We start from the raw sequence: 25,308 nt of genomic DNA on the forward strand, positions 1-25,308 counted from the left end.
TTGAGTATCTTTACAGAGTCTACAACCTGAGTCCTGAACAGGTGTTGAGTGTCACAAGAGAATTTGGATAACCCACAATATATCCATTATAATTGCAATCCATCTGAAAGAATAAGACACAGAGCAAAACAAATGAATGGATCGCTTATTTTTTAAATGAACACCCCAGAGATGTCATTTATATTGCTTACTTTCACTATCTTAGTACTTCAGTATGATTGGCAATTACTCACTGAATCTGTACTGAATAGAAATAAACAGGAGTTCAAGTTACTTGAGTTCAGTGAATATATAAAATAATCTAGTTATAGAATACTTGTGCACTCACCACAGAGACAAATAGAAAGTCAGAAATCCCCCCTGGGGTCGATGGCCATGCTGTAATCCTTCTCACCCATTCGTCGCTCGGGATTTGGGGCACACACACAGGCCCGGTGTGTGTTTCAAGCCGCCAGGTCCAGAACTTGAACCCCAGTCAGCCATGTGGAGTCCAGTGCCTTTACCACTATGCCACCTGCTGCACCTGCTGGATGCCCTCCCCACCCCCCCCCCGCCACCCTCTGTTAAAACAAAGTTCAGAATAACAAATTTGTAAGGAAAAATCGAGTCTTACCTGACACCTGCTGGATACCCTCCCCACCCCCCCACCGCCACCCTCTGTTAAAACAAAGTTCAGAATAACAAATTTGTAAGGAAAAATCGAGTCTTACCTGAGCTAACAAAGGCTTAGAATGCTGGGTGTCATATTTGTCGTAATAATAAACAACAAAACTTGAGGATAAAAATGATCTAAGCAAAAATGACAAAACCATGCTCAAGTTACAAAACAGAAGAGGCATTAAAACTATTCTTCATATTCTTCCAATTTTTTTTTACTGAGAAATTTAAAATAGTGCCAATCATCTTGGTACTGTTGTCCAAATATTTTCTTATCACTTAAAATAATGTAGATACTGTGGAAAGCATTGTAACCACAGTGACAATATAATTCTAAAATACAGGAGAAAGAACAATCCAAATGGTTAGAAATATCAAAGTAACATAGTCTTCGATTTCCAGCACTGAACTTCCAACTCTGTCTTTATCACTCATTGGTTTCAGATTTTATACTTGACTCTCAATATTAAAATGTAGGGTTAGGGTACCAATTAGAGCATTATGCATAGTCTCATCACAAATTCACACCCACAAAGCTTGGCTAAGTGCCAAGTCCTTTCAATAACCCTGAATAATCAGCATTCTCTTCCCTTACCCTCAGAAACTACTCAAAACCTTGCTGCCGCTCCTGTGCATCAGCCCCCATAAGCTCACTGTCCTCACTCTTAGATCCCCTATGCTCATCCTCACCTTTTATTTTTATTTCCAGAGGGTTCTTCTTTTATCCAGTGCTAACTCTGACATCTGTGCTATAAATCCCATCCTGTATAATAAACTGGAGATACATAGCTGTTCTGTTTTTGTTTTTCTATCATTTCCAATTCTTCCTCTCTCCTGGAGTTTTATCCTTATGCTATTCAAAAGGTTAAGAAGTCATTATTATCCTAGGAACCCTTCCTTGACGTGTGTCCTACTGCTACCATTCCTTACATTTTCAATTCTCAACACATTTTCTCAAAATAATAGTCTAGACAAATTTCCTTCACTTTTTCAATTCTTATTTACCCTAAAGCTCCTCTGGAAAAGATCTATAACTACCAGAATGTCAAATCCCAAAGATATTTTTAAAATTACCACTGCACGGGACTTGTAACTTCTATTTGAAAACTCTTACCATTCAGTCCAATCACTGAATTTTTATTGTACTTTAGGCTTATGCTTCTCTTCCTGCCTTGTAGTTTGATCTTCGATACAGCTACTTTTTTGTTCTACCTATCCCAGAAACACTGGTTTTTCAGTCTTTGGTCATTAATCTTTTAATAAGCACCCTATGTATGAGCTGTCATTGGAAAAAAAAAAATGTAGCCAAGTTACTGCTTACTTTTCAGTCTATATCCCTACTGGATCTCCTCAAAGGTTCAAACTCCTATACTCATCTACATAGCAAAAAACAGCCCAATCGGATACCTCACACTACAAAAGAAATCCATGCCCTCCCTACAGCCCAAATACCTTCCTTATTCATAGCCCTCATTTAGTTACACTATCACCTAATCTTTTGACCCTCCCCCAGAGGATGTGCACTCAGCCCAGAGAGACAGAGAAACAGAGAATGAGGGGGAGAAATCACCTCCCAATGGACCACAGTCATGCTGCCATCTCTCCTCCGTCTCCCCATCCTGTTCAGATGTAAGGCATGCAGGCACATGCAACTGGTATATTTCTCAAGTCGCTGGACCCAGGATTCGAACCGTGGGATCAGCCATGTGAGATCTGCCTCCTTGAACCACCAGACCACAAAGCTGGCCCACAATCCCATTTTCTTTAGCAACAACCAAATTATCAGCGATTTCTCGCTGTTTCGTCATCACTCCGCCACACCTGTCCTGAGGTCTACTGAATTTATTTTTCCACTGCTATGACTGACGCCATTACTCAAGCTACCATCACCTAAGCTACTGTATAGTCGTAGCATTGGTCACCCCATCTCTACCTACTCTTGTCCTCTCAAGAACAGCCTGCAAAGATCAAAGAGATTACACAAATAGGAGGGGCCTCCAAAAGGTTTATGGGAAAATCTGAGCATTAAGTTTGGTGCAAAAAGTATTTGAAATCTAGGCACAGCATTTTCGTAATATACATTGTGAATTTTCTAAAGACTCCCTCATACATGCTTAAAGTCAGGTTTTTTTGCTCCTAATAGCCTTTCTCCAGCATTATATAATAGATCTTCTACAACCTGGCTCCTGCTTTCAGTTTCAGGGTGTTTTACACCTATCCATCAGAAAATATGTGCTTTAGTAATCCACATGGACATTCTGCACATCAAGGAAATGCGTCTTTCTCAGATCCCCATGTGTGGCCAGCACTGTCTCTCTAAATCGAAGGACCCCATCCCATCCCACTTCTTCACATAGCTAACCAAACGTCCTCCCTTAACTCATTTCTTAACACTTTCCAAAAAGCCTTCCCTGACTTTTCACTACTATTTACACATATAATAACATTGCAATAAAATTCTCTGTTTGTCTATTAATGTGTCTGAATCTATCTTCCTGGGTTCAAAACTAACTGCACTGTGTTTTATTCTCTTTCATAGGCTTAGGACTTGGCTGAACTCAATATATAACAGGTATCAATATATTTTGATTGAAAGTATTGTGTTCACAACTATCTTTAAAAATCAAGAAACCAAAGAAATAAAACTTGAAGGGAGAGAATAATTACTTACTGCTTTTTGAGGTAGATAAAATATGGTTTTTCTTCTATGGAAATCATATAGGCAACCTGCAATGAGAATATCCCCCAACATTTGATAACAATGCTTGGAAATGATACGTGCTAAATAATGTATTTTCTCCGAATTAGGTCTAAAGCCATTAACAAAATTAACAGTAATATATAACCATTTTCTTTGCTTCCCTTCATGCATGGATATTTGCAACTTAGAGATTCGGAACTGGGCACGGAGACGTTAGGTGTCCACATGCCTGCTACTCACGTCGCTCACGGTGCCCTGGGACTGTTATCTTTTAAGGCTTAGACAGCCCCACAAGTTGGCCATGCTACAGGCCAGCAGGGGGCACGCAGGTTAAGGTGGCTGGATCCCACATGACCGACTATGCAGTTCAAGTCCTGGGCCCTGCGGCTTGAAAACCATGCCAATAAGTATGTATGTGTGCCAAAATTCCAGGAGGAGAATGGAGGAGAAGGGATTGTGGCACGGCTATCCCCTTTAGGGCGTGATTTCTCACTTTCTCTCGCCCTGTCTCTGTCTCTGGTGAGTGCTTGCACCCTATAACAAACTTTAAAAAAAAAGCAAGTATCAAGACTGTACATCTCACTTGTCAATTAACGTATATATGTGGGGCTTTTTTGGAGAGGTTTATGCTATAGGGCACATGTGCTCACCAGAAAGACAGAGAGAGACAGAAAGCGAGAAATCTGCCCCCAGGGGGAATGGCCATGCCACAATCCCTTCTCCTCCATTCTCTTCTCGGGATCTGGGGCATCCACGCACAAGTGCTTGGCGTGAGTTTAAGCCACCGGATCCGGGACTCTAATTGCAGCCGACTACATGAGCGCCCAGTGACATAGCCATGATGCCAATTGCTGGTCCCAATATATGTATTTTTTTAACATGGAAACTTAAATCACATACACACACAGCACTTGGAGGAACCTAAAATCCTGGCCCTGGGGCATACTTTCCCTAAACTCCTTCATCCTCAACAGAAACACCCATGCTGAGTCTCAGCTCTGCGTCCAAGAAAGATGTTTGTGCTTATTTTCAGCAACTTTGGTCTTGATATTAAAGGCAACTTGGAATGTAAGACATAAAAGTATTATTCTTCAATTACATTATTTTCTGGATCTCTTTTGGTGTCTACTGATGAAATCTTCTCAGGAACTGTGGTTTGCAGGAGGACTTTATCAGGAGCTGAAAAGAACAAGAGCTGTGACTTTGGTACTCGTAATCTTGCATTACCCATTTCTAATTGTGCAATAGCAGCTATTTTAAAAAAAAATGACCTATTGTAGATCTCTTCCTTTCCACGCTATTGTCGTTCTTATCCATAAATTTCAGGCCCTATGTCAAGTTCTCACATCTGTCATTCTCTTTCTCTCCCCTCTCTGTCTACACACGCACACACACGCACAGTGAGAAAGTCTGGGAATTTGACAACTCCACTAAGTTTGTACCAAGTACCAAAGAAAAATGCTGTCGAGAGAGGTGTGGACGTGAGAAAACGCAAACGCATCAAGGGGGTGAGCTCGCTGGCGCAACCAGGGAAGACTGGCTGCAAGGATGACTGAGATGGTCAATGGCGCCAGGGGACGAGGGCTGCTGCCAAATCAGGAAATAGCGAAGTTTCTCTTTGGTGGTGCAGTGGGTGCCTAGAGTAGCAGAATTCTGAATGTGGGAAAACAAGCAAACAGAAACACCTTTCCTTTCTGTCCAAATGGACAGAAAGGATCCCAGAGAAGTAAAAAGGTTTCCTGCCTAACGCTGCCCCTCTGCCCCTTCCTGCAAGGACTCTAAAAAGGGGTTGGGAACACGGAGGAAGCAGGGGGAAGTCCGGGCCTGGACCTGGGCGCGAAAATGGAGCCCCCTGAGTGCGCGAAGCACCCTCCCACGCCCGGATCGGACTTACAGGGGCCTGAGTGCAGCCCGCTGACGCTGGTGAGGAGCACCAGGAGGAAGAACATGGCTCCGCTGTCTTAGAGCCCGGCCCGAGTAACTGTGGTTGGGGCGCAGGTCGCGCCGCGTGGCTGAGCCGCACGAGACGCAGAACCGCAGGCAACGGCGAGTGCAGCGCAGCGGAGAGAGCCCGTCGACCCGCCAGCTCCTGCAGGGGGGAGGCGTGCAGGAGCCGCCAGTTTACTGTGCAAGAAAGGCGGGCTTTGGGAACCAGCAGTTAGCGTAATGGCTATGTCGCTGGACTCCCAGGTGGTCACCGCGGTCCTGACTGGGTGGCTTAAAACTCACACCGGGCGCGTGTGCGTGCGTGCCCAAGATCCCGAGAGGAGAATGGAGGAGAAGGGATTGCACCGTGACCATCCCCCCTGGGGGTGATTTCTCGCTTTCTGTCTTTCTCTGTCTGGCGAGCGCATGCACCCTATAGTGAAAACCTCTCCAAAAGAAAAAAAAAAAAAGAAAGGCGGGCTTCGCATTTCTCATTTTTTATCAGTTCGAGCAGTTGGGCTAGAACAGGCAAAATGCATGTGGGGGGGGGAAGAAAAAGAAAAAATGACGTTGCAAACGCTGTGTGATTGCCTTAAAGTTTGGCTATGCCTTTAAAGGACAGTTGCTGAATGTGAAATACTCCAAACAATTCTGATCAAATACACACTCAAAACATCTTCTCTAATAGCCCCAGCTAGTGCTCACGATAGGTGAAGTAAATAGCACAATGCGTACAAATCCTTAATAAATTATAATTTTGAATAACAGATTAACAAATTCTTCTTCAAAGGAATAGAGAAAGACACACAGAACTAAAATTAAGAAATAAAATAGTAAGAGCATTTTCAAAAGGAGAGAAAAATCAAAACAAGAGGAAATATTTAAAAGGATAATGGAAAAAAGTTTGTAAAATTAAAAAAAAAAAAAAACATAAAACAATGACCCCAGATTGAAAGACTACAGAGATTACAAACTGAGAACTGAAGGGGAAACACACACACACACACACACACACACACACACACACACAAACTGAAATTTAAAATGACAGAAATAGGAAAGAGGAGACCAGGTCACCTACCAAGGAACAAAGATCAGATCAACATTAACAGCCATACTGGGTGCATAAAGTCAATGGGTTAATAGCATTAAATGCTCACGGAAAACAACTCTGAAATATTTAGTATGTAAATTCAAAGTTTTGACATAAAATCCATATTGTAAAGGCATTCCATAGAAGTAACCACATGACAAGTGAAACTGGAAATGCTATTAAATATATCACAAATAACAATAATCAAGCATTTTTCTTGTTTTTTTGAGGTTTTAGCCATAGGACATGTTTTCTGGCCGGAGAAAAACCAGGAAAGTGAGAAATCATGGGGTTGAGGGAGACTGGAGGGTGGCCCTGCCACAATCCCTTCTCCTCTGTTGTCCTACTGGGATCTTGGCACACACGCACAGATGCCTGGCATGGTTTTCAAGGCACTAGGTCAGGGACACAAACCATGGTCAACCACATGGGAGTGTAGTGCCTTCACCACCACACCAGCTGCTGGCTCCAGTAATGAAATATCTTTCTAAAGTTTATGTGTAAGAAGCAAAATTATAAAATCAATAATGAGAACATATATCTAATAACTCAGGATCAAATATTTAGACAATATTACTATTACGGTTGGGATGGTGAGGGATAACGCCAAAAGAAGAATAATTTTCTCGATCTGAAATATTCTAACCCTGTATTTATCCGTCTAAATGGTCTTTACTGTGCTGCAGTATTGTATAACCCATTCTGTTGATTCTAAGGACACTCTTGTATCTGTCAGCTACGTTTTCCGTATCTCCCTTTCCGCTTTCCAGCTTCTGGTATCCACCATTACACTCTTCATTTCTAAATGGGATCAAATCTTTTACCTTTCACCAGTAAGGACATACGGTATTAGTGACTGGGTTATATAACTGAGCATTGTTTCCCCCAGGTGTGTCCATTTTGCCTCCAGTAACAGAAACCCATCCATTTTCCACAGCTGAATTGTATTCCACTGCGTATCTGCAGTCCATTTCCTGTATCCATTCATCAGGTGTTGGGCAGTTAGGTTGCTCTCGTATGTTAGTTACTGGGAATCGTTCTGCACTGAACCTGGAAGTGCGGCTACTCTCTCTTCAACATACTGATTTCATTTTGTTAGGGTATATACCTAGGATCAAAAAGTAGTTTTATTTTAAATTTTTTGAGGAACCTCTGGTACTATTTTTCACGATGACCACACTGCAATCCCTTCTCCTCTCAGGATTTTGGGTACGTGCGTGTGCACACACACACGTCCAGCCTGAGTTTGAAGCCACCAAGTCTGGGACTCGAACCACAGGTGGCCATGTGGGAGTCCAGCAACATAATCATTACACCATCTGCTGGCCCCAAGAGCTTTACATTCTTATGTCTATTATGCATTTCTTGTAATGCATGATGAACTCCATTATTTTTTCTTTGGAAAAGATTTTATCTCACCTTCATTTTTAAGGGATAATTTTGTGCAGTGTAGTATTATTACTTTGCAGTTTTTCTTTTTGTACTTTTAATATATCATTCTATATTATTTTCCCTACTAAGTTTGTGCTGAGAAATTCACTTATAGTCTTATATCTGTGTCTGTGTATGAGATGTCACTTTTTTCTTGTTGCTTTCAAAATTACCTTTGTCTTTAACCTTTGATAATTGATTCATAATATGTCTCAGTGCAAGCTTCTTCATATCTTAACTCTTCATATCTTAACTCATTTAAGATTTCTGAAATTTTTTTTTCTTATTTCGGAAAAAAAAAAAAAGTTTCAAGTCTCTTGCAGCTAAAATAAAAAGAGTAAAAGGGAAATGCCACATTGGGGCTTTGGCTCTGAGAGCCACTTGACCACCTTAACTGATAGTCCCTAAGTACTCAAGAAAGAAAACAACACAAAATCCTGCTGACTACTGAAAGTCAAGTTTCACACCTACAGTAGCAATCACCATGTATTGCCCTTTTTTTCCCTGACTCAATGAGACAGCTAGATGCAATTCAATTCCTTATTGAACCCAATCTGATCCTGGACCTTGTCCAAACCCAATTCAGATTGAAACTGTTCAAATAAGCTTAAGGCATTCTAAACACAAATCTATGGAGCTCAGAATCCAATAGTGTACTTACCCACTATTCCAGATGGTGCAAGAGGGTGATGGACACAAGACTGGATAGGTACCTCACTTGGTCACTTACTATTTCTGGGTGTCACCAGAAGCTCTATTTTGGATCCTACTTCTAAATCTAATCTGTTAAAAGAAAAACTTCAAATTTAAGTTACTGGAGTTTAATTGAGCCTAGAATGATTCACAAATCTGTCAGCCAACAGAACTGATTGTGAGGACCTCCAAGCCCGCCAAATGGTTAGCAATTGTGTATAGAAAAGAGAAGCGAAGTGGAGAAACAGCTGGATAGGCTCTGGCTGTGTTCACCATATCAGAATATGGTTTGAACAGCTGGTTGTCTGTGACTGACTGGAAGTCGAGCTACCACCATGGACTGCAACTCCAGTATTTCTCCCAGAAGTATATTCCTGAGTTAGGTTTTCAGTTTATTCACATACTAAGTTATGTTGCAGTTTGTACATAAGAGTTCAAATATGTGCATGCAGAGGCTTTCCCAAGTCAAAGTTAAATTTGCTTTAACAAATCAAAACATAACATTGTTTTTTAACAACAGATACAGGTATTTTGGTCATATGATTGTGCTGCTCAGTTTCCATGGACATATTTTTTTTCACTGCAGCAATTGTATGTAATTATTGTTAAGTACGTACATGTGAATAAGTGTAAAAAAAAGCTTGCTTATCCTTCACCTACACATCAGAACCAGTGATGGTCCCATTGCCACTGTACACACAGGTGGCAGAAACAATGACACCTTTGCTTTCTGATGGTTCAACATATGTAAATTTTATTTCATATTAAAATATTGTATAAGTTTACCTTCAGGCTATGGATACACAGTGTCTATGAAATATCAGTGTTTAGATGTGGGTCCCATCTCAAGATATCTCAGAATGTACATACACATATACCCAAATCCCAAAACACCCAAACCCAAATCACTTCTGGTCCAAAGTTCTTTAGATAAGGGGTATTCGACCATAATAATGATTTTGTACAGACATCTAAAAAGCCATGGAGGAGCTGGACAGTGGTGCAGCGGTGGAATGTGACAGCGCTATGATGTGGTCTCACATGGCAAAGTTTCCAGTTCAAGTACAGAGACTTCCCTGAGCACACTGGGCATGCACTGGCCCATGGTTTGAGAGTGACTGAAGGCTGAGGAAAGAAGGACACAATGTCAAGACCTTGTTGGGGTGTGAGTGTGTGTGTATATCTCACTCATGGAAGAAATAAAAATTTTAAAAAGCCCATAGAAAAGAAAAAATAGATCCGTGCTCAATTAACCTGAAATAACTGCAGAAGACTTAAAAGAACAAAAAATGTGACAAATAGAAAAACAGCAAAGAGCAGAGTTAAAGTCAGCAGTATAACAAGACATAACATTAAATATAATACTTTAGGGACCAGCAGTTGGTGTAATGGCTATGTCACTTGACTCTCATGTAGTCAACCACAGTTCAAGTCCCAGACTTGGTGGCTTAAACTCACGCTGGGCACGTGTGTGTGCGTGCCCAAGACCCCAAGAGGAGAATGGAGGAGAAGGGATTGTGACATGGCTATCCCCACTAGGGGGTGATTTCTTGCTTAAAACATCAAAATTAAAAAACATTTCTAGACTGGATTTAAAACAAAACAAAACAAAACAAAAACCAACTGCATATTGCTTACAACAGATACATTTTAAATACAAGTAAGCATTCAAAGTAAAAGGATGCAGAAAGATATCCATCCCATGCAAAGGCTAACTGTTAAAAAAAAAAAAAAAAAAAAAAAAAAAAAAAAAGGGCGTTTACAAAACAACCCAAAAAAAAAAAAATGGCAGTATCAAAACAATCCAAAACAAAGAATATACCACAATAATAATCACGAAAACATTACAGGTGTCCATTTCAATGTACCTCCCTCTATAACTGATAGGAGAAAAAAATGCATTAAGATGATGTCCAAAGCAGTGCTAGCAAGCCCCACACTGATATATTCAACAATGACGAAATGCACATTCACATTTTAGTGCACGTAAGACACTCGACAAATTAGGCCAGAGGCACTGCCATAGCAAGACGATAATTTAAGTATGTATGGTCTCTGACCATGATTAAGAAATTAAGAAGAAAAGGATAAATTGAAAATACCTAGATATTTAGAAAATGAAGAGACTTCTAGGGGCCAGCAGGTGATGGCAGTGGTTGAGGTGCTGGACTCTTACACAGCCAACCGCAGTTCAATCCCGGACCAGGTGGCTTGCTTTTGCTTTCTCTCTGTCTGTCTCTTTCTGGTGAGTGCATGTGCCCTAGAACAAATCAACAATAATCAAATTAAATAAATAGTACTTTTTTTTTAAATTACAAAAAAAAACCCAGAACTCTAAGTAATCCATACTTCAGCATAGATAACAAAATAAAAATTAAAACATACTTTGACTTGAACAATAATAAAGATACAACATTAAAATTTGTGGAATGCAGGTCAAGAAGTAAATCAAGGAAATTTATACCTTCAAATGCATTAGGAAAAAAATTTTAAATCAGTAATCTAAACTTTCACCTCAGTAAGCTAGGAAAAGAGACACTTACAAAAGGTGAAACCAGTGAAATAGAAAACAGAATGCCATAGATAAAAACAATAAAAAGCCAGTGACATCTGGAGAGATTAGTGACTTAATTAAATAGGTAAACCATTAGCAAGAACAAACAAAGAGAGGATAAGTATTATCAGAAATGAAAGAGGAGGGCCAGCAGATGGCAGACTGGTTAAGATGCTGGACTTCACATGGTTGACTGTGGTTCAAGTCCCAGACCCGGTAGTTCAAACTCATGCTGGGCACATGTGTGTGCATGCCCAAAGTGCAGGCAAAGGGATTGGTATATGGCCATCCACCCTGGGAGGTGATTCCTTGATTTCTGTCTCTCTGTCTCTCTGTGTGTCTCCAAGGAGTACACACACTCTATTGCAAATACCTCTATTTAAAAAGTTTGATATCCAAACAACACTATTGCAAGAATAAGTGGAAAAATTGAATAGTGCTGCACCTGTCAAAGAAATTGAATCTTTCATTTAAAATCTCCCCACCAAAAAAAGACTCTCCAAGTTCTAGAGAATTTCATTGGTGAATTTTGCCAAACAATTAATTGAAAAACTAAATAATTTTACAAAAGTCCTTTCACAAGATGGAAAATGAGAAAACATTTTCCTAATCCATTCATCAATGCTTACACCAGTCTCTGGTAAGGAGTTAGTCTCTGCCCCACGCCCTCTGGGTTTTTCAGAGGCTGCCTCTCCAACTTCTATGCTTGGTAGTCTGGGTCACCAACTAAAAAGACAAAGGAAAGGGAAGGAGGGTAGAGCCAGGGACCCTGACTACAAAGTGTAGACCATGAGGTGGACACAGCCTGCCTTGGAAGCCCTGGTCAGGGTCATGGGGAGGTCAGTGTGCATGTGTGGATTCACACAGCCAGTCACATCCAGTGAGAAGGACCAGCAGGGGGAAACATGGTTTACTACCCAGAGCTGGTCTTGAGTCACAGTGCTGATGTCTCTGGGGCTCCAGGCAGTAACTGAGAAAGGGAAGGGCAGCAGACAGTGGCACAGCAGTAATGCGGCACTCAACGAGGTCCCAGGTTCACTTCTCAAGGTCTTCCTGTATGTGCTCGGCGTGAGATCCAGGTGGCTAAAGTCTGGATGGTCCACAGCATGAAAACCTGTGGGGGTCTCTGTCTCTCTCTCTCTCTCTCTCTGTGTGTGTGTGTGTGTCTGTCATGGAAGAAATTAATAAACAAATGCGTGGGGTTTTTTTTATGTTATTAAGCCATAAAGAGGTTGGTAAGTGGAGGGACAGCTACAGACAAGACAGCGGGAAGAGCTCAGAGATTGAATGGGGATAGAGATGCCCGACCTTGGATGGCTATGTTCAGTGAAGGGCACTGAAGTGGCAGAAATGCAACCCCAGGTGTTGAATTCTGAGGTGGAGGAAGCGGAAGAGATTAAAAAAAAAACTGGCACAGGAATCAGTCCACACTCGGTTTATTGTTTCCTTCAGCTGTGACCAGGGGAGAAAGGGTGGAATTTCCATTTCTCGGTGAGACCTTCGATTTTGTCCATTGCCTTCTGGAGTAATTCCTAGTCACTGTGAAAGAGAACAAAAACACACATACTCAAGATATTCAAACACTTGAGGTACTGCCAAGTGAAAATTTCATGCGGTAAAAAATACAATTGTTGAAAGAATCCCTACTGCTTTGCTTATGAAATGAGTAACTTATTTAACCTTATGATTTTCCATGATTTGGGGGTAACTATCATTTTTAATCAGAAATACTTGCAAATAAAAAAATTTGAAACACTTCACATGAGGCGTAAATAAAATGAAATGTTTATGAATATTATAATTTAATATTTTTCCAGTATTTAAATACATTTTCAATTGTGCTCTTCTCAAATCTTAGAGCCAATCATTTTTGGTTTTTCATACTGTAAGCAGTTTTATTGGCCTTTGAAAAGTCATAGGACTTATGCATCTTGCCTACAGGGCCTAATGGATAAAATGGCGCCGATTATGAGTTTCTTTTATAAACAAATTTACAGATCTTAGACCTTATTAGGTTCTTTAATTCCATTCTATCAATAAGAGCAAGTTACCAATAAACTCAAGAGAGTTTTACTAAACAAGAAAAAACATACCAAGTGATTTAAATACTCATTAATAATGAGATTAGTAAGATTGGCAGGTGATTTATCAGTACGATACCAATTGATTTACCCAATAAATATTAAGGAATTAATTTATGAACTTTATTTAATTTCAAGCATATATTTATTCTCAGGAACACTTCCCCATGTACATACCTACTGTTCTGTGTGTTGGTGCTTTCTTCTGATTTGGATCTAAGTAAATAATGAAATAATACTTTTAGGCTCATATACTCTCACTGTCATTGTCAAAAAAAGTTATATGGCAATATCCTCCTCTTTTAAACTTAGGTTTAGGTACCAACAGGTGGCACAATGGCTAAGGCACTGATGGTGCAGTGGTTAAGGTGCTGGACTCCTACATGGTAGACTACAGTTCGAGTTCTAGACCCAGTGGCTTGAAACTCACACTGAGGGCAGGTGTGTGTGTGCCCAAAATCCTGAGAAGAAAATGGTGATGGGACTGTAGTATGACCATCCCCCCAGGGGGGTGATTTTTCACTTTCTCCCTGTCTTTCCAGCAAGCGCATGCACCCTATAGCAAAAATCTCTAAAAAAAGAAAAAAGAGAGAGAGAGAGAGAGAGAGAGAGAAAGAAAGAAAGAAAGAAAGAAAGAAAGAAAGAAAGAAAGAAAGAAAGAAAAAAAGAAAAGAAAGAATGAAAGAGAAAGAAAAGAAAGAATGAAAGAAAGAAAAAGTTGTGCAAAGATACAACTTACAGAATGGGAGAAAATATTTGCAAACTGCATCTGATGAGGAGTTAATATCCAGAATATATAAGAATCTAAAACAACTCAGTAACAAAATAATACTAATTTTATTTTTAAACGGACAAGAGATCTGAATAGACAATTTTCAAAAGAAGATATACATATGGTATAACAATAGGTACATAGAAAACATGCTCAATGTCACTAATCATTGTAAAAATGCAACTGAAAACCACAGTTATCACCTCACCTCAGAAATATCTCATTTACTCACCTGCTAGTATCTGTTTGGCTGATACTTTCTGATCTGGATCTAAATACGAGGAGAAATAATGCTTCCAAATTAATACCAATTTAAAAAAGAAGTGGCTTCCCCATAATGAATAAATGTTAGACCATTTAATAACCTGCATTAGATTTTTTATACCACTAAATCACTATTAACAAATAATTTCAAAATAATTCTAAATTAAAGCATAGGAGTTAATAAAATCCTTATTTACCTATATGCCATATTCATAAAGATCATAAATTTCAAATCTCCAACAAGGGAGAGGAACAAAAAAATTAGATTTGTTTTCCTCATCACTTTCCAGCACAGAATACTCGATAGATGCTTGATATAGAATGCTTTATTCTGATCTTCAGGTTTTAATGTTGTATCCACTGATAAATTACTATAGGCTGTGATTTAAAATCAACAGTAACTTCTAGATAATCAACCAATATCTGGGTTGTCAGGGTAATTTCTCCTTCTAGCTCACAAACAGACAAATTGTGAAAAATAAATATAAACACAAAATACAACCTAAAATTAAGGAGAAAAGGGACATTTCTAACAATATTTTAAAGAAAATTTGAAATACAAAAGGTAAATAGAAACTAAATTTCAACAACTCTGAGGGTATACACAATAAACCAGTAAAACACATCAACTTGTTAGGAGTTGAGATCTCCTGGAAAGATAGAACTAAACTCCTTCTGTAAACCTTGGAAACCTCGAAGACCACACTACCCATGACTTGGGAACAGTAGAAGTTGTTAGCACTAGATATTGAGATGCATCAGGGAAATTGCTTCAGAAGTGCACATGGGCAAGGAACACTTAAGAGCTATAGGAATCTCAAGCACTTAAACTGACTTAGAGATACGGGTGAAAAGAAAGAAAAACCCTGTAGAGAAATATGAACCTTAAGCCTTCACCAAATAGCCCAATATGGTTCAGTACACTAATTCACACCATCCATGAATTCTGTATCTCCAAGTATCACTTAGGAAGAAAAACCTGACCTCCTCAAGGAAGCTTCTGCAAAGTAGAATATGTTGAAATTCTCATGAGACAGTCATGAAAATCTTAGGATAACCATCAAAGAAAAAAGTACTGTCAAATAGCCAGAGTAAATTAAAGAAATACAGATAACAGAAAAACTTCATACAGGAATGTTTAGGACCTCCATTGAGTTTCATTTTTAAAAAATTCATTAAACAAGAAATAACAGAACTAAAAAAGACTTGATGAATTTTGAATTCTTTAGGGAAATCACCCAGGGAATACTAGATAAACAGAAAAATAACAAATAAAAGCCATTAAGAAATGTGGAGAAATTCAGAGAAGGATATTTAGAATGGGAGAGAGTCAGTATTTGAAGAGACAACATCTAAGACTTTTCCTAAATTGATGATAGGCATAGGTCTTCACAATGAAAAAGCATACTGAGTCCAGTTCAGACCTTTCTGAGACAGTGAGGATTGAATTTATGGTTAAAAACATGAACGGAAACAAAATGCTATTTATTGATGATAAGGACAGAGTAATGTAATTAGTTCTCTTTATCCCATAATTATGATAAAAATTTATAAATGTAGCTTCATGAGCTCTGTCACAATCAAATGTCAGGCATTTGCTTGCTTACCCAAGTATTACACTACTACAACTCCTTGGCACTTTGCATTTCTTTACGAATTATACATATCTTATCTCCCATTAGAGTCAGCTATGATTTCCTTGGCTCCTCAGAGTATATACTTCTAATAAACCTTTATTAAATGAAGAAAGGACTCATTTATTAGAAAGCAAATTGCGACATATAAGTAGTCCAGCTTCCTACCTATTGAGGTAGTTCAAAAAAATTTAGAAATTGTGAATTATCGATTTCTTTTTCATCTTCAACACGTATCTTAAAAACACCTAATGTACTTGCCTGCTGGTGTAGGTGTGCGTGCTGCCTTCCGATTTGGATCTAAGAGAAAAGTTGAAAATAATGTCTCAAGTTAATAGTAAGAAAGCTTGCCAACTTCCAAACAGTCTTATCTTTACAAGACTAGCTACTGATAAATAAAACAATGTCCAAAGGTAACTGAACAAAGATGCGAATAAATAACATTTTTATTGACCCAGACTCCTCACCCACAAAAAGTACAAATTTCCCATCCTGCAGTGAGAGCACCGGGAAAGCACGGATCAGCTTTCCCCTATCAGTTTTGAACACTGAATAGAGGTTTGACTGTGAATGCCTCAGTCCGACTTTCACGTCCCAACTTGGCATATTTTAGCATTGTTACACAAATTACTACATTTTGTAAATTAAAACCTATATTGACTTCGAGACAATACGGCAGAGTAGGTTGCCAAAGCAATTTCCTGTCTCCACATCTCACATGGAAGAGTATTGAAAATGCAACAAAAAACCTATCTCAAAAATTATCAAAAGACTTGGTATGTGGCTAGATATATTTACATATCTATAGATACAGAACAGGAACAAAATGCTATTTATTGGTGATAAAAGGGACAGAATAATATAATCCATTCTCTTCATCCCATAATTATGAATTCTAGATCTCCAAGTGTAACAGTCATAAAATGTATCACTTAGGAGGAAAAAGTAGATAGAAATACATAAATATACTATACACTGACAATACGTACAATACGGCAATTAGCCGCAACATCCTGAAAACTTTAGTTTACCTCTTACACAAAATAAATCATAAAACAGATGAAAACAAAAACAAACACACACAAAAATAAACACAGTAAGTATGAAAACGACTCAAAATACAATTAGGGGCCAGAAGGTGGCACCGTCGTTAAGGAACTGTACTCCCATGTGGCCAACCACAGGTTCAGTCCCGGACCTGGCTACTTGTTATCTCACTTTCCCTCTATCTCTCTTTTGAATTAATACAATAATAATAGTAATAATAATAATAATAGTAATAATAATAATAATAATAATAGAGGCCAGCAGTGGTGTAGTGGTTGGGTGCTGCACTCCCACATGGTCCACCATGGTTCGAATCCCAGACCTGGCAGCTGAAAGCTCACTGTGGGTATGTGTGTGCACGTGCCCAAAGTCCTGAGAGGGAGAGAAAGGAGAAGGAATTGTGGCATGACCATCCCCTCAGGGAGGGGTCTCTCACTCTGTCTCTGTGTCTCTGGTGAGTGCATGCACCCTATAGCAAAAATCTCTCTCTAAGAAATAATAATAATGAATTAAATTAAATAATTCCTTAAGAAAAAAGAAATAATGCAATTAAAATCTTGCTGTCAGTCCAGTTGCAGTGAAACAGGTAGCAGGCCACAGCTGTACGATTCTGGAGCCACACAAAGCTCTAGTGGGAAGGGACACAGCATGAAGACCCTGATAAGAATTCCTCTCTTCCCTCTTTCTGTCCCCACATCTCTCTCCTTCTCTAAAAATAAACACTCTTTTTAAAACATTTTTTCCTTAGGCCAGCAGGTGGTGTGGTGTTCAACAGGGCTGGTCTCCCACATGGCTGACGGCAGCTCGAGTCTCGGACCTCGTGGCTTGCTTTCTCACTTTCTCTCTTACTCTCACTCTTGCTCTCACTCTGTTCCTCTCTGGTCAAATTAAAACAAATAAATTAACTAATTAAATTAAATAAAATAATTATTTTATAAAAACATTTTTTTCTTAAACATTATAATATACATATCAAGCATAACCTTTTATGAAAGTGTAGTTTTAATCTTTTGGGTTTTAACCAAAACATCTAAATCATATAGGCAAGTATCTCAAAAAAACTAATAAAGTTAGGAAACAGTATTTAAACCAAAGAAAATAAATCCCATAATCAAAACCTAAAGATCACAATTTATTGATGATTTACGTAAGAAATCATACTGGAAGTCCCTAGGTTTTTTAACTGAATACTGACTGTATTTCACAAACTGGAGACTGGAGAGAAAATGATGCACGAGGGGAAAGTCTTATCATTAAGAAGATAGGAAACAAGAGAGACTGAAAATTACCAGCATGTTAGATTCAAGAAAACTAGGATTGAAAAGAAGCAAAGCAAAAAGGAGACGACAACTTGATTTTTAAAAAAGAGAGAATATAGGGAACTAGCAGTTAGCGTAATGGCTATGTCGCTGGACTCCCATGTAGTCGACCACGGTTCGCGTCCCAGACCCGGTGACTTAAAACTCACGCCGGGCAACTGTGCATGCGTGCCCAAGATCCCAAGAGGAGAATGGAGGAGAAGGGATTGCGGCATGACCTTCCCCCCTGGGGGGTGATTTCTCGCTTTCTGTCTCTATGTCTCTCTCTGTCTGGCGAGCACATGCATCCTATAGCAAAAACCTTTCCAAAAAAAAAGAGAGAGAATATAAACATCTCAAGAAGATCAAAAGCTTCATTTTTAAAATTGCTATTAAATAGAAAAACCACTTCAAAACTATACATTTGTATATATGTAATTATAGTATATATATAATATGTATATATTCATATATATTATTATATTATATGTTGTTATATATGTAAAATATTGTGTATAATTTATATTATATATGTGTTATATATATTATATTATATATTATATATATAGTTTAAAAGTGCCAGCAGATAGTATAGTGGTGTTACATGGCTGAACTTCCACATGGCTGAACTCGCACATGTATGTGTGTGTGTATACATATATATACACACACACACATACATGCATATACAAACGAGAATCAGGAAAAGAGATGCATCTACAGGGAAAGGAAAGATACTGAAATTGTATTTAGGACAATAATGCATACAGTGCACTGATGCCTTCACGTGTAGTAACTTTCTGGATACATACTAACTCCCCGTGCAGAAGTGGTTCTTTCCGGGAGGGACAGAGGTTATCATACTGTAAGGGAATTTCAGCGGTAAATGCAATGATTTATTTCATAAGATAAATAAGGAAAATGTTAATTAATCTCATTTCCAGTGGTGAATTAGTAGAGGGCTATCACCTTGTTCTCTCTGTATTTGAATTATTTCTTTAAAAATATATTTTAGGCTAAATTATAATTTTACCTTCTGGAAACTTCATGTGGGGAACATTTCTTTAAACTATTTCTTACAAGAAGCAACCACGTGAATCAAAATATTTCATCAATAGTAGGGCACAGAAATCTGCGTTTTCAGTAGATCCTTCTGGTGCTTCTGTAGGTGACATGGACTAGACTTTGAATACCCTCTAGAGCATTTGAAAGCAACACAAATAGATACCTCTCAGTTCCTCTCGACTAGCGGGCAATGGCTTTGGCTGGCTATTTGAATGATACTCACAAATCCCTGCACCTTTAAAGTGAAATGAGCACAAATACCTTCCACAATTGAATGAGATGTAGGCATAGTACTCAAAATCCGAGTAAAATATCAAGTGTCGCTGCTGCTCATGATGTTGCCTTACATGTGACAAAATTCAAATGATAATAAAGCTTAACTGTAGAACACAAAGTTCAATTACTCGCTACTTGGGCGTTCCTCTTCCTTTGAGAACCACGTTGTGAAAATGTTCCATGTCACAGCTACGATGGCTGCGATGATAACTCCAGGAAAGCCAATGTAGAAAGCCAGGAGCCAGTTCTTTCTTTTCTTCGCAGAACCTCTTTCCATGACTAAACCTAAAAATAAAAATACATTTAAAAAAAAGTTAACAATCAACTATCTGCGCTTACTTTCAAGTTGTAACAATTAAACTGAAATGTTCTTTTTATTATTATCTTGGAGATGAGGAAAAACCATTCGAGAATCATAATATGAGGAACGATCTCTACAATTGTTTATTCTAAAATCATGGTAATCAAGTTCTGCAAAGTTTCAAAGTGTTCTACTTTATACAACAGCTATAGCACAGTCTCATTGTAAGACCGTACTGGAGCCAAACAAATTCAATGCAATATAATGTGAGCGTGTGTAATTATAGGGTTAGCCAAGACTGCATTGCTAGAAGGTACATTCTCAAAGGATTGCACTGTTTCGGCTTCATCCTATTTTTCTGTAATGGACTGTTGGCTTTTTATACGAGGGATCAATTTTCACTGTGGAGATATTGCAACGCCATCAGCATAAAAATCAGGCAACTCCGTTCCTAATTCGAATTTGGCCTCTGGTTGTCACTGGGTATACAGATTTAAGTTTTCTCCAAGCTCCACCAGACAAGGGCTTTGTTTTGCTCACCGTGTCCAACCCCAGTGCCTAGACCAGCACCCAACACATACTGAGTTCAACCAATCTTTGCCGACTTGATGAATAACCAAACGGCAGAAACTAAAGTCAGAGGGAGCAGACACACCGTGCTAGCATCCTTTCTATCATCTCTTACATTGAAATTTAGGGATTCTTTTCATTTAAGCTGTGAGTTCCTTCACAGTAAAATCTTGCCTTCTCTCTACTTTGCTGCTTCTCTAACGGAAACGTGGCAGCACTTCTACATACAGGGAAAATGTTTTCAGAACTGAGATCACACGGACTGTGAAAAATATTCTGAAAGAATTTCAATGACATGAGTAAAGACAATTTCACAGAATTTTAATTCTTGGAAAAGATAGCACGATTAAGAAAGGCATACTTGGTTTCCATTTCTTGAGAGAAGTTTGGCGACCTTTTAATTTGAAAAATATTAGTCTCTTTTTAAGTGGAAAAAGTCTAACTCTTGTACTGAAGACAAGGAACTTAAAATGTTACAAAATGCATTTCTAAAGAGAGAGATACTGAGACCAGCAGATGGTGTAATGGTTACATCACTGGACTCCCACATAGTTGACCACAGTTTGAGTCCTGGACCTGGCAGCTTAAATCTCATGCCATTTGCATTTGCATGTGTGCCCCAAAATCCTGAGAGGAGAATGGAGGAGAAGGGATTGCAATGTGGCCATCCCTCCTGTGGGGGAGGGGTGACCTCTCGCTCTCTGTCTCTCTATTTCTCTCTGTCTCTCTGGCGAGCCCACATGCCCCTAGCAAAAATATCTCTAAAGAAAAAAACAAAATAGAAGGAGGTAGATACTTGCCCTTTCCCTTAACCAATGGCACAGCTTCTCCTCTGGCGCGGTCCCTGCAGTTTGGAGGCAAGTAGCCCTCAGAACACTGGCATGTGTGTTTCGAAGTGCACACCTGAAATCATTAAAAAGAAAATAATTTAAAATATGTTTTCATTGGAAGAAAAATTATGAGATGAACCATCTAGCTTGTGTTGTCTCTTACCCTAGTTGACTTTTGTTTATGTGATTGGTGTACAGAGGCAATCCCACAAGTCCAGTGCTCTCTTCCTTAGACCAACACACACACACACAGACCAAAAATACAGCAAAAAATGACCTATAAAATAAGGCTCGTAATATTTGCATTAATAAAATTTAACACCTTTAAATGCTTGCCTACAATTATAGTATGCAATTTCAAAAATACACACTTAAACACTGGTTCGCACTGACCCTTCCAAGGGGCTATCGGAGCCAGCGAGGACCAAGCTGCCAGAACTGCTTGCCCTTACTCAGGATGAGGTTTGGTTTGGTTGGTTTTTATATGTTTGCCTTTTAAGCAAAGGCCGTTTGCGTTATAGAAGAGCAGCAGATCTGTAGATCATGGCACAGCGTCTGAAACTGATGGCTTCTACATTTTAAAAATTAAATTAATTGAATAATCCTCAGAGCAAATACCCTGGCATTGTGCTTACTGTGTGTGAATCTTACTTACTCTGAGCCCTTTCTGTGCATTTACTTGTTGGATCTGCACGACACCCCCAGGAGGTAGGGACTATTATTGTTCCCTCCTCACAGATGTAGAAAACTGAGGCATACACATTTAACTCGCCAAAAGCCAAACCGCTAGTTAAGGGATAAAGCCAGGATCTGAGGCAAGATGCTTGGTTGCAGAGGCCCTGCTCCTGCACACCATGCCCTGTAGCTCTCTAAATAAAATGAATCATTTATCAGTTTCTGGGTCTTCACTGAAAATCTCAACTTAACAACATGAATCTAATTTCCCAGTTGCATGGCTTACATATACTGGGGGGAAGTGCTCTTTTCAGGGTCTCTAAGTCTTTCCATAAGTTTTTAGTAAAGTTACTAAACTGCTGTCCCTAAGTAATCTGTGAGATGTTTTTGACATTCTAGATTACATTGAAATTTAGGGATTCTTTTCATTTAAGCTGTGAGTTCCTTCACAGTAAAATCTTGCCTTCTCTCTACTTTGCTGCTTCTCTAACGGAAACGTGGCAGCACTTCTACATACAGGGAAAATGTTTTCAGAACTGAGATCACACGGACTGTGAAAAATATTCTGAAAGAATTTCAATGACATGAGTAAAGACAATTTCACAGAATTTTAATTCTTGGAAAAGATAGCACGATTAAGAAAGGCATACTTGGTTTCCATTTCTTGAGAGAAGTTTGGCGACCTTTTAATTTGAAAAATATTAGTCTCTTTTTAAGTGGAAAAAGTCTAACTCTTGTACTGAAGACAAGGAACTTAAAATGTTACAAAATGCATTTCTAAAGAGAGAGATACTGAGACCAGCAGATGGTGTAATGGTTACATCACTGGACTCCCACATAGTTGACCACAGTTTGAGTCCTGGACCTGGCAGCTTAAATCTCATGCCATTTGCATTTGCATGTGTGCCCCAAAATCCTGAGAGGAGAATGGAGGAGAAGGGATTGCAATGTGGCCATCCCTCCTGTGGGGGAGGGGTGACCTCTCGCTCTCTGTCTCTCTATTTCTCTCTGTCTCTCTGGCGAGCCCACATGCCCCTAGCAAAAATATCTCTAAAGAAAAAAACAAAATAGAAGGAGGTAGATACTTGCCCTTTCCCTTAACCAATGGCACAGCTTCTCCTCTGGCGCGGTCCCTGCAGTTTGGAGGCAAGTAGCCCTCAGAACACTGGCATGTGTGTTTCGAAGTGCACACCTGAAATCATTAAAAAGAAAATAATTTAAAATATGTTTTCATTGGAAGAAAAATTATGAGATGAACCATCTAGCTTGTGTTGTCTCTTACCCTAGTTGACTTTTGTTTATGTGATTGGTGTACAGAGGCAATCCCACAAGTCCAGTGCTCTCTTCCTTAGACCAACACACACACACACAGACCAAAAATACAGCAAAAAATGACCTATAAAATAAGGCTCGTAATATTTGCATTAATAAAATTTAACACCTTTAAATGCTTGCCTACAATTATAGTATGCAATTTCAAAAATACACACTTAAACACTGGTTCGCACTGACCCTTCCAAGGGGCTATCGGAGCCAGCGAGGACCAAGCTGCCAGAACTGCTTGCCCTTACTCAGGATGAGGTTTGGTTTGGTTGGTTTTTATATGTTTGCCTTTTAAGCAAAGGCCGTTTGCGTTATAGAAGAGCAGCAGATCTGTAGATCATGGCACAGCGTCTGAAACTGATGGCTTCTACATTTTAAAAATTAAATTAATTGAATAATCCTCAGAGCAAATACCCTGGCATTGTGCTTACTGTGTGTGAATCTTACTTACTCTGAGCCCTTTCTGTGCATTTACTTGTTGGATCTGCACGACACCCCCAGGAGGTAGGGACTATTATTGTTCCCTCCTCACAGATGTAGAAAACTGAGGCATACACATTTAACTCGCCAAAAGCCAAACCGCTAGTTAAGGGATAAAGCCAGGATCTGAGGCAAGATGCTTGGTTGCAGAGGCCCTGCTCCTGCACACCATGCCCTGTAGCTCTCTAAATAAAATGAATCATTTATCAGTTTCTGGGTCTTCACTGAAAATCTCAACTTAACAACATGAATCTAATTTCCCAGTTGCATGGCTTACATATACTGGGGGGAAGTGCTCTTTTCAGGGTCTCTAAGTCTTTCCATAAGTTTTTAGTAAAGTTACTAAACTGCTGTCCCTAAGTAATCTGTGAGATGTTTTTGACATTCTAGAAACATCTCACTTCCCACTAGTTTTAATATCCACTGGTAATTAACCCCATTATTCTGTCTACACTGATTATTCTATATAAGAAAGAGTACTCTCTTCTCCCCATTGACTTACTTGGCTATTACTATCAATTAAATGGTAAATGATATTTCTATAGATAAGCAATACTTTCCGCTTGCGAAATGTTTACTTATCGTGTATTCAGGTAGTATTCATTTGACTAGTCAACAAGCCACACTCCATCACTCTCGCTGTTCATACTGATGCCCAGATTGCCGCATATTTGGCCGGTGGAAGCCCTCTGGAGCTGGCTTCTGTCCTTCTGAGGTTCCCACATGTGAACATGACTTTACTTTCTGGTGCTTCTAGCTCCTCTAGTACTTCCCCTGTACCAGTCCTGGGGAAAACCTTTCTCCAAGGAGCCCTGAGTCCTTCTAGAACACTATTGAGATCTGGGTACTAATGTGCTCATTGCTATTGATATGACATTAACTCTAATCGCTCTTAGCAAAAAAATGAGAGAAACTGCATGTGTGCACGTGTTTCTGTGTGTCTGTATGCATAGCACATGCCTGCATGTGTTTACATGTGTTTATTTCTATGTATATAAAGATAAACAATAATTACAGATGACCTCTAATTTCACCCTAATATCATGGGGTACATTCCAGTGTTCTCTTTTTCATACTGGTAACTCTCATCTCCCACAGTAAGAAAGCGTGCCCTTACTGTCCTGAATATATTAACTCTTGTGCTCATTCCTACAGTAATCTACATAAAGTAATTCCATAATCGGTTACCCACAACACTGCAGAAAACAAACCTAACAATTAAAGTTTAATAACTGTTTGTTCTATTTTTGAATTTGAGCTAAAATTTACATATGGCCAAATGAATACATATAAGTATACACAATACAGTAAGTTCTTCAACTACATACTGACATGGAGCCAATGCCATCACTAAATATAGCATACTCCCATTGCTTCAAAAAGTTGCTTTTGCTACTTCCCAGTCAACCCTCCCCACACTAAAAGAAACTCCTCTTGTGATTTTTTAAATCATTGATCATTTTTGCTGTCTTAGAGCACCACATAAATAAAATTAAGCACTTATGTACACTTTGGGGACTGTTTTTTCAGTAAAATACCTCTAAGTTCTATATTGCTGTGTATATCATTAACTCATTCCTCCTAATTGTTGAAAACTCTTCCACTATTTAAGTAGCATTTTGTTTAAATACATCACA

At 39.0% G+C, this 25,308-nt stretch overlaps 3 protein-coding genes across 4 annotated transcripts in view; all 3 read right to left on the minus strand.

Annotated features, from left to right (window-relative positions):
• The window catches only part of LOC102489471 (disintegrin and metalloproteinase domain-containing protein 5-like), a 61,879-nt gene extending 56,514 nt beyond the window's left edge, over positions 1–5,365 (minus strand). Inside the window, exons 1-5 of one of the 2 annotated variants that reach the window (XM_006164742.3) lie at positions 5,253–5,365; positions 4,458–4,537; positions 3,329–3,384; positions 711–789; positions 27–103 (exon numbers count right to left, since the gene is read on the minus strand). In XM_006164742.3, the coding sequence (XP_006164804.1) occupies positions 27–103; positions 711–789; positions 3,329–3,384; positions 4,458–4,537; positions 5,253–5,307 (347 nt within the window). In that variant the 5' untranslated portion in view covers positions 5,308–5,365. Of the gene's footprint in view, positions 1–26; positions 104–710; positions 790–3,328; positions 3,385–4,457; positions 4,538–5,252 lie in introns of those variants that run through there. The other variant, XM_006164743.1, reaches the window with a different exon arrangement.
• A 7,110-nt stretch (positions 5,366–12,475) lies between these two features.
• On the minus strand, positions 12,476–21,260 carry LOC102490164 (disintegrin and metalloproteinase domain-containing protein 32-like). Its single transcript, XM_006164744.1, has 6 exons — positions 21,164–21,260; positions 19,621–19,777; positions 16,068–16,106; positions 14,141–14,179; positions 13,314–13,352; positions 12,476–12,594 (listed from the first exon to the last, which is right to left on the minus strand). The coding sequence occupies exons 2-6, from the start codon at positions 19,767–19,769 to the stop codon at positions 12,588–12,590; spliced, it is 273 nt and encodes a 90-aa protein (XP_006164806.1). The 5' UTR covers positions 19,770–19,777; positions 21,164–21,260; the 3' UTR covers positions 12,476–12,587.
• A 1,094-nt stretch (positions 21,261–22,354) lies between these two features.
• The window catches only part of ADAM32 (ADAM metallopeptidase domain 32), a gene marked incomplete at its 5' end in the record, with an annotated part of 83,108 nt that continues 80,154 nt past the window's right edge, over positions 22,355–25,308 (minus strand). Inside the window, 2 exons of the mRNA XM_006164759.1 lie at positions 22,355–22,433; positions 22,954–23,060. Coding sequence (XP_006164821.1) covers positions 22,355–22,433; positions 22,954–23,060 — 186 coding nt within the window. The remainder of the gene's footprint in view (positions 22,434–22,953; positions 23,061–25,308) is intronic.

Source organism: Tupaia chinensis, unplaced genomic scaffold (genome assembly GCF_000334495.1).
Source record: "Tupaia chinensis unplaced genomic scaffold, TupChi_1.0 Scaffold143705_1, whole genome shotgun sequence".
NCBI lineage: Eukaryota > Metazoa > Chordata > Mammalia > Scandentia > Tupaiidae > Tupaia > Tupaia belangeri.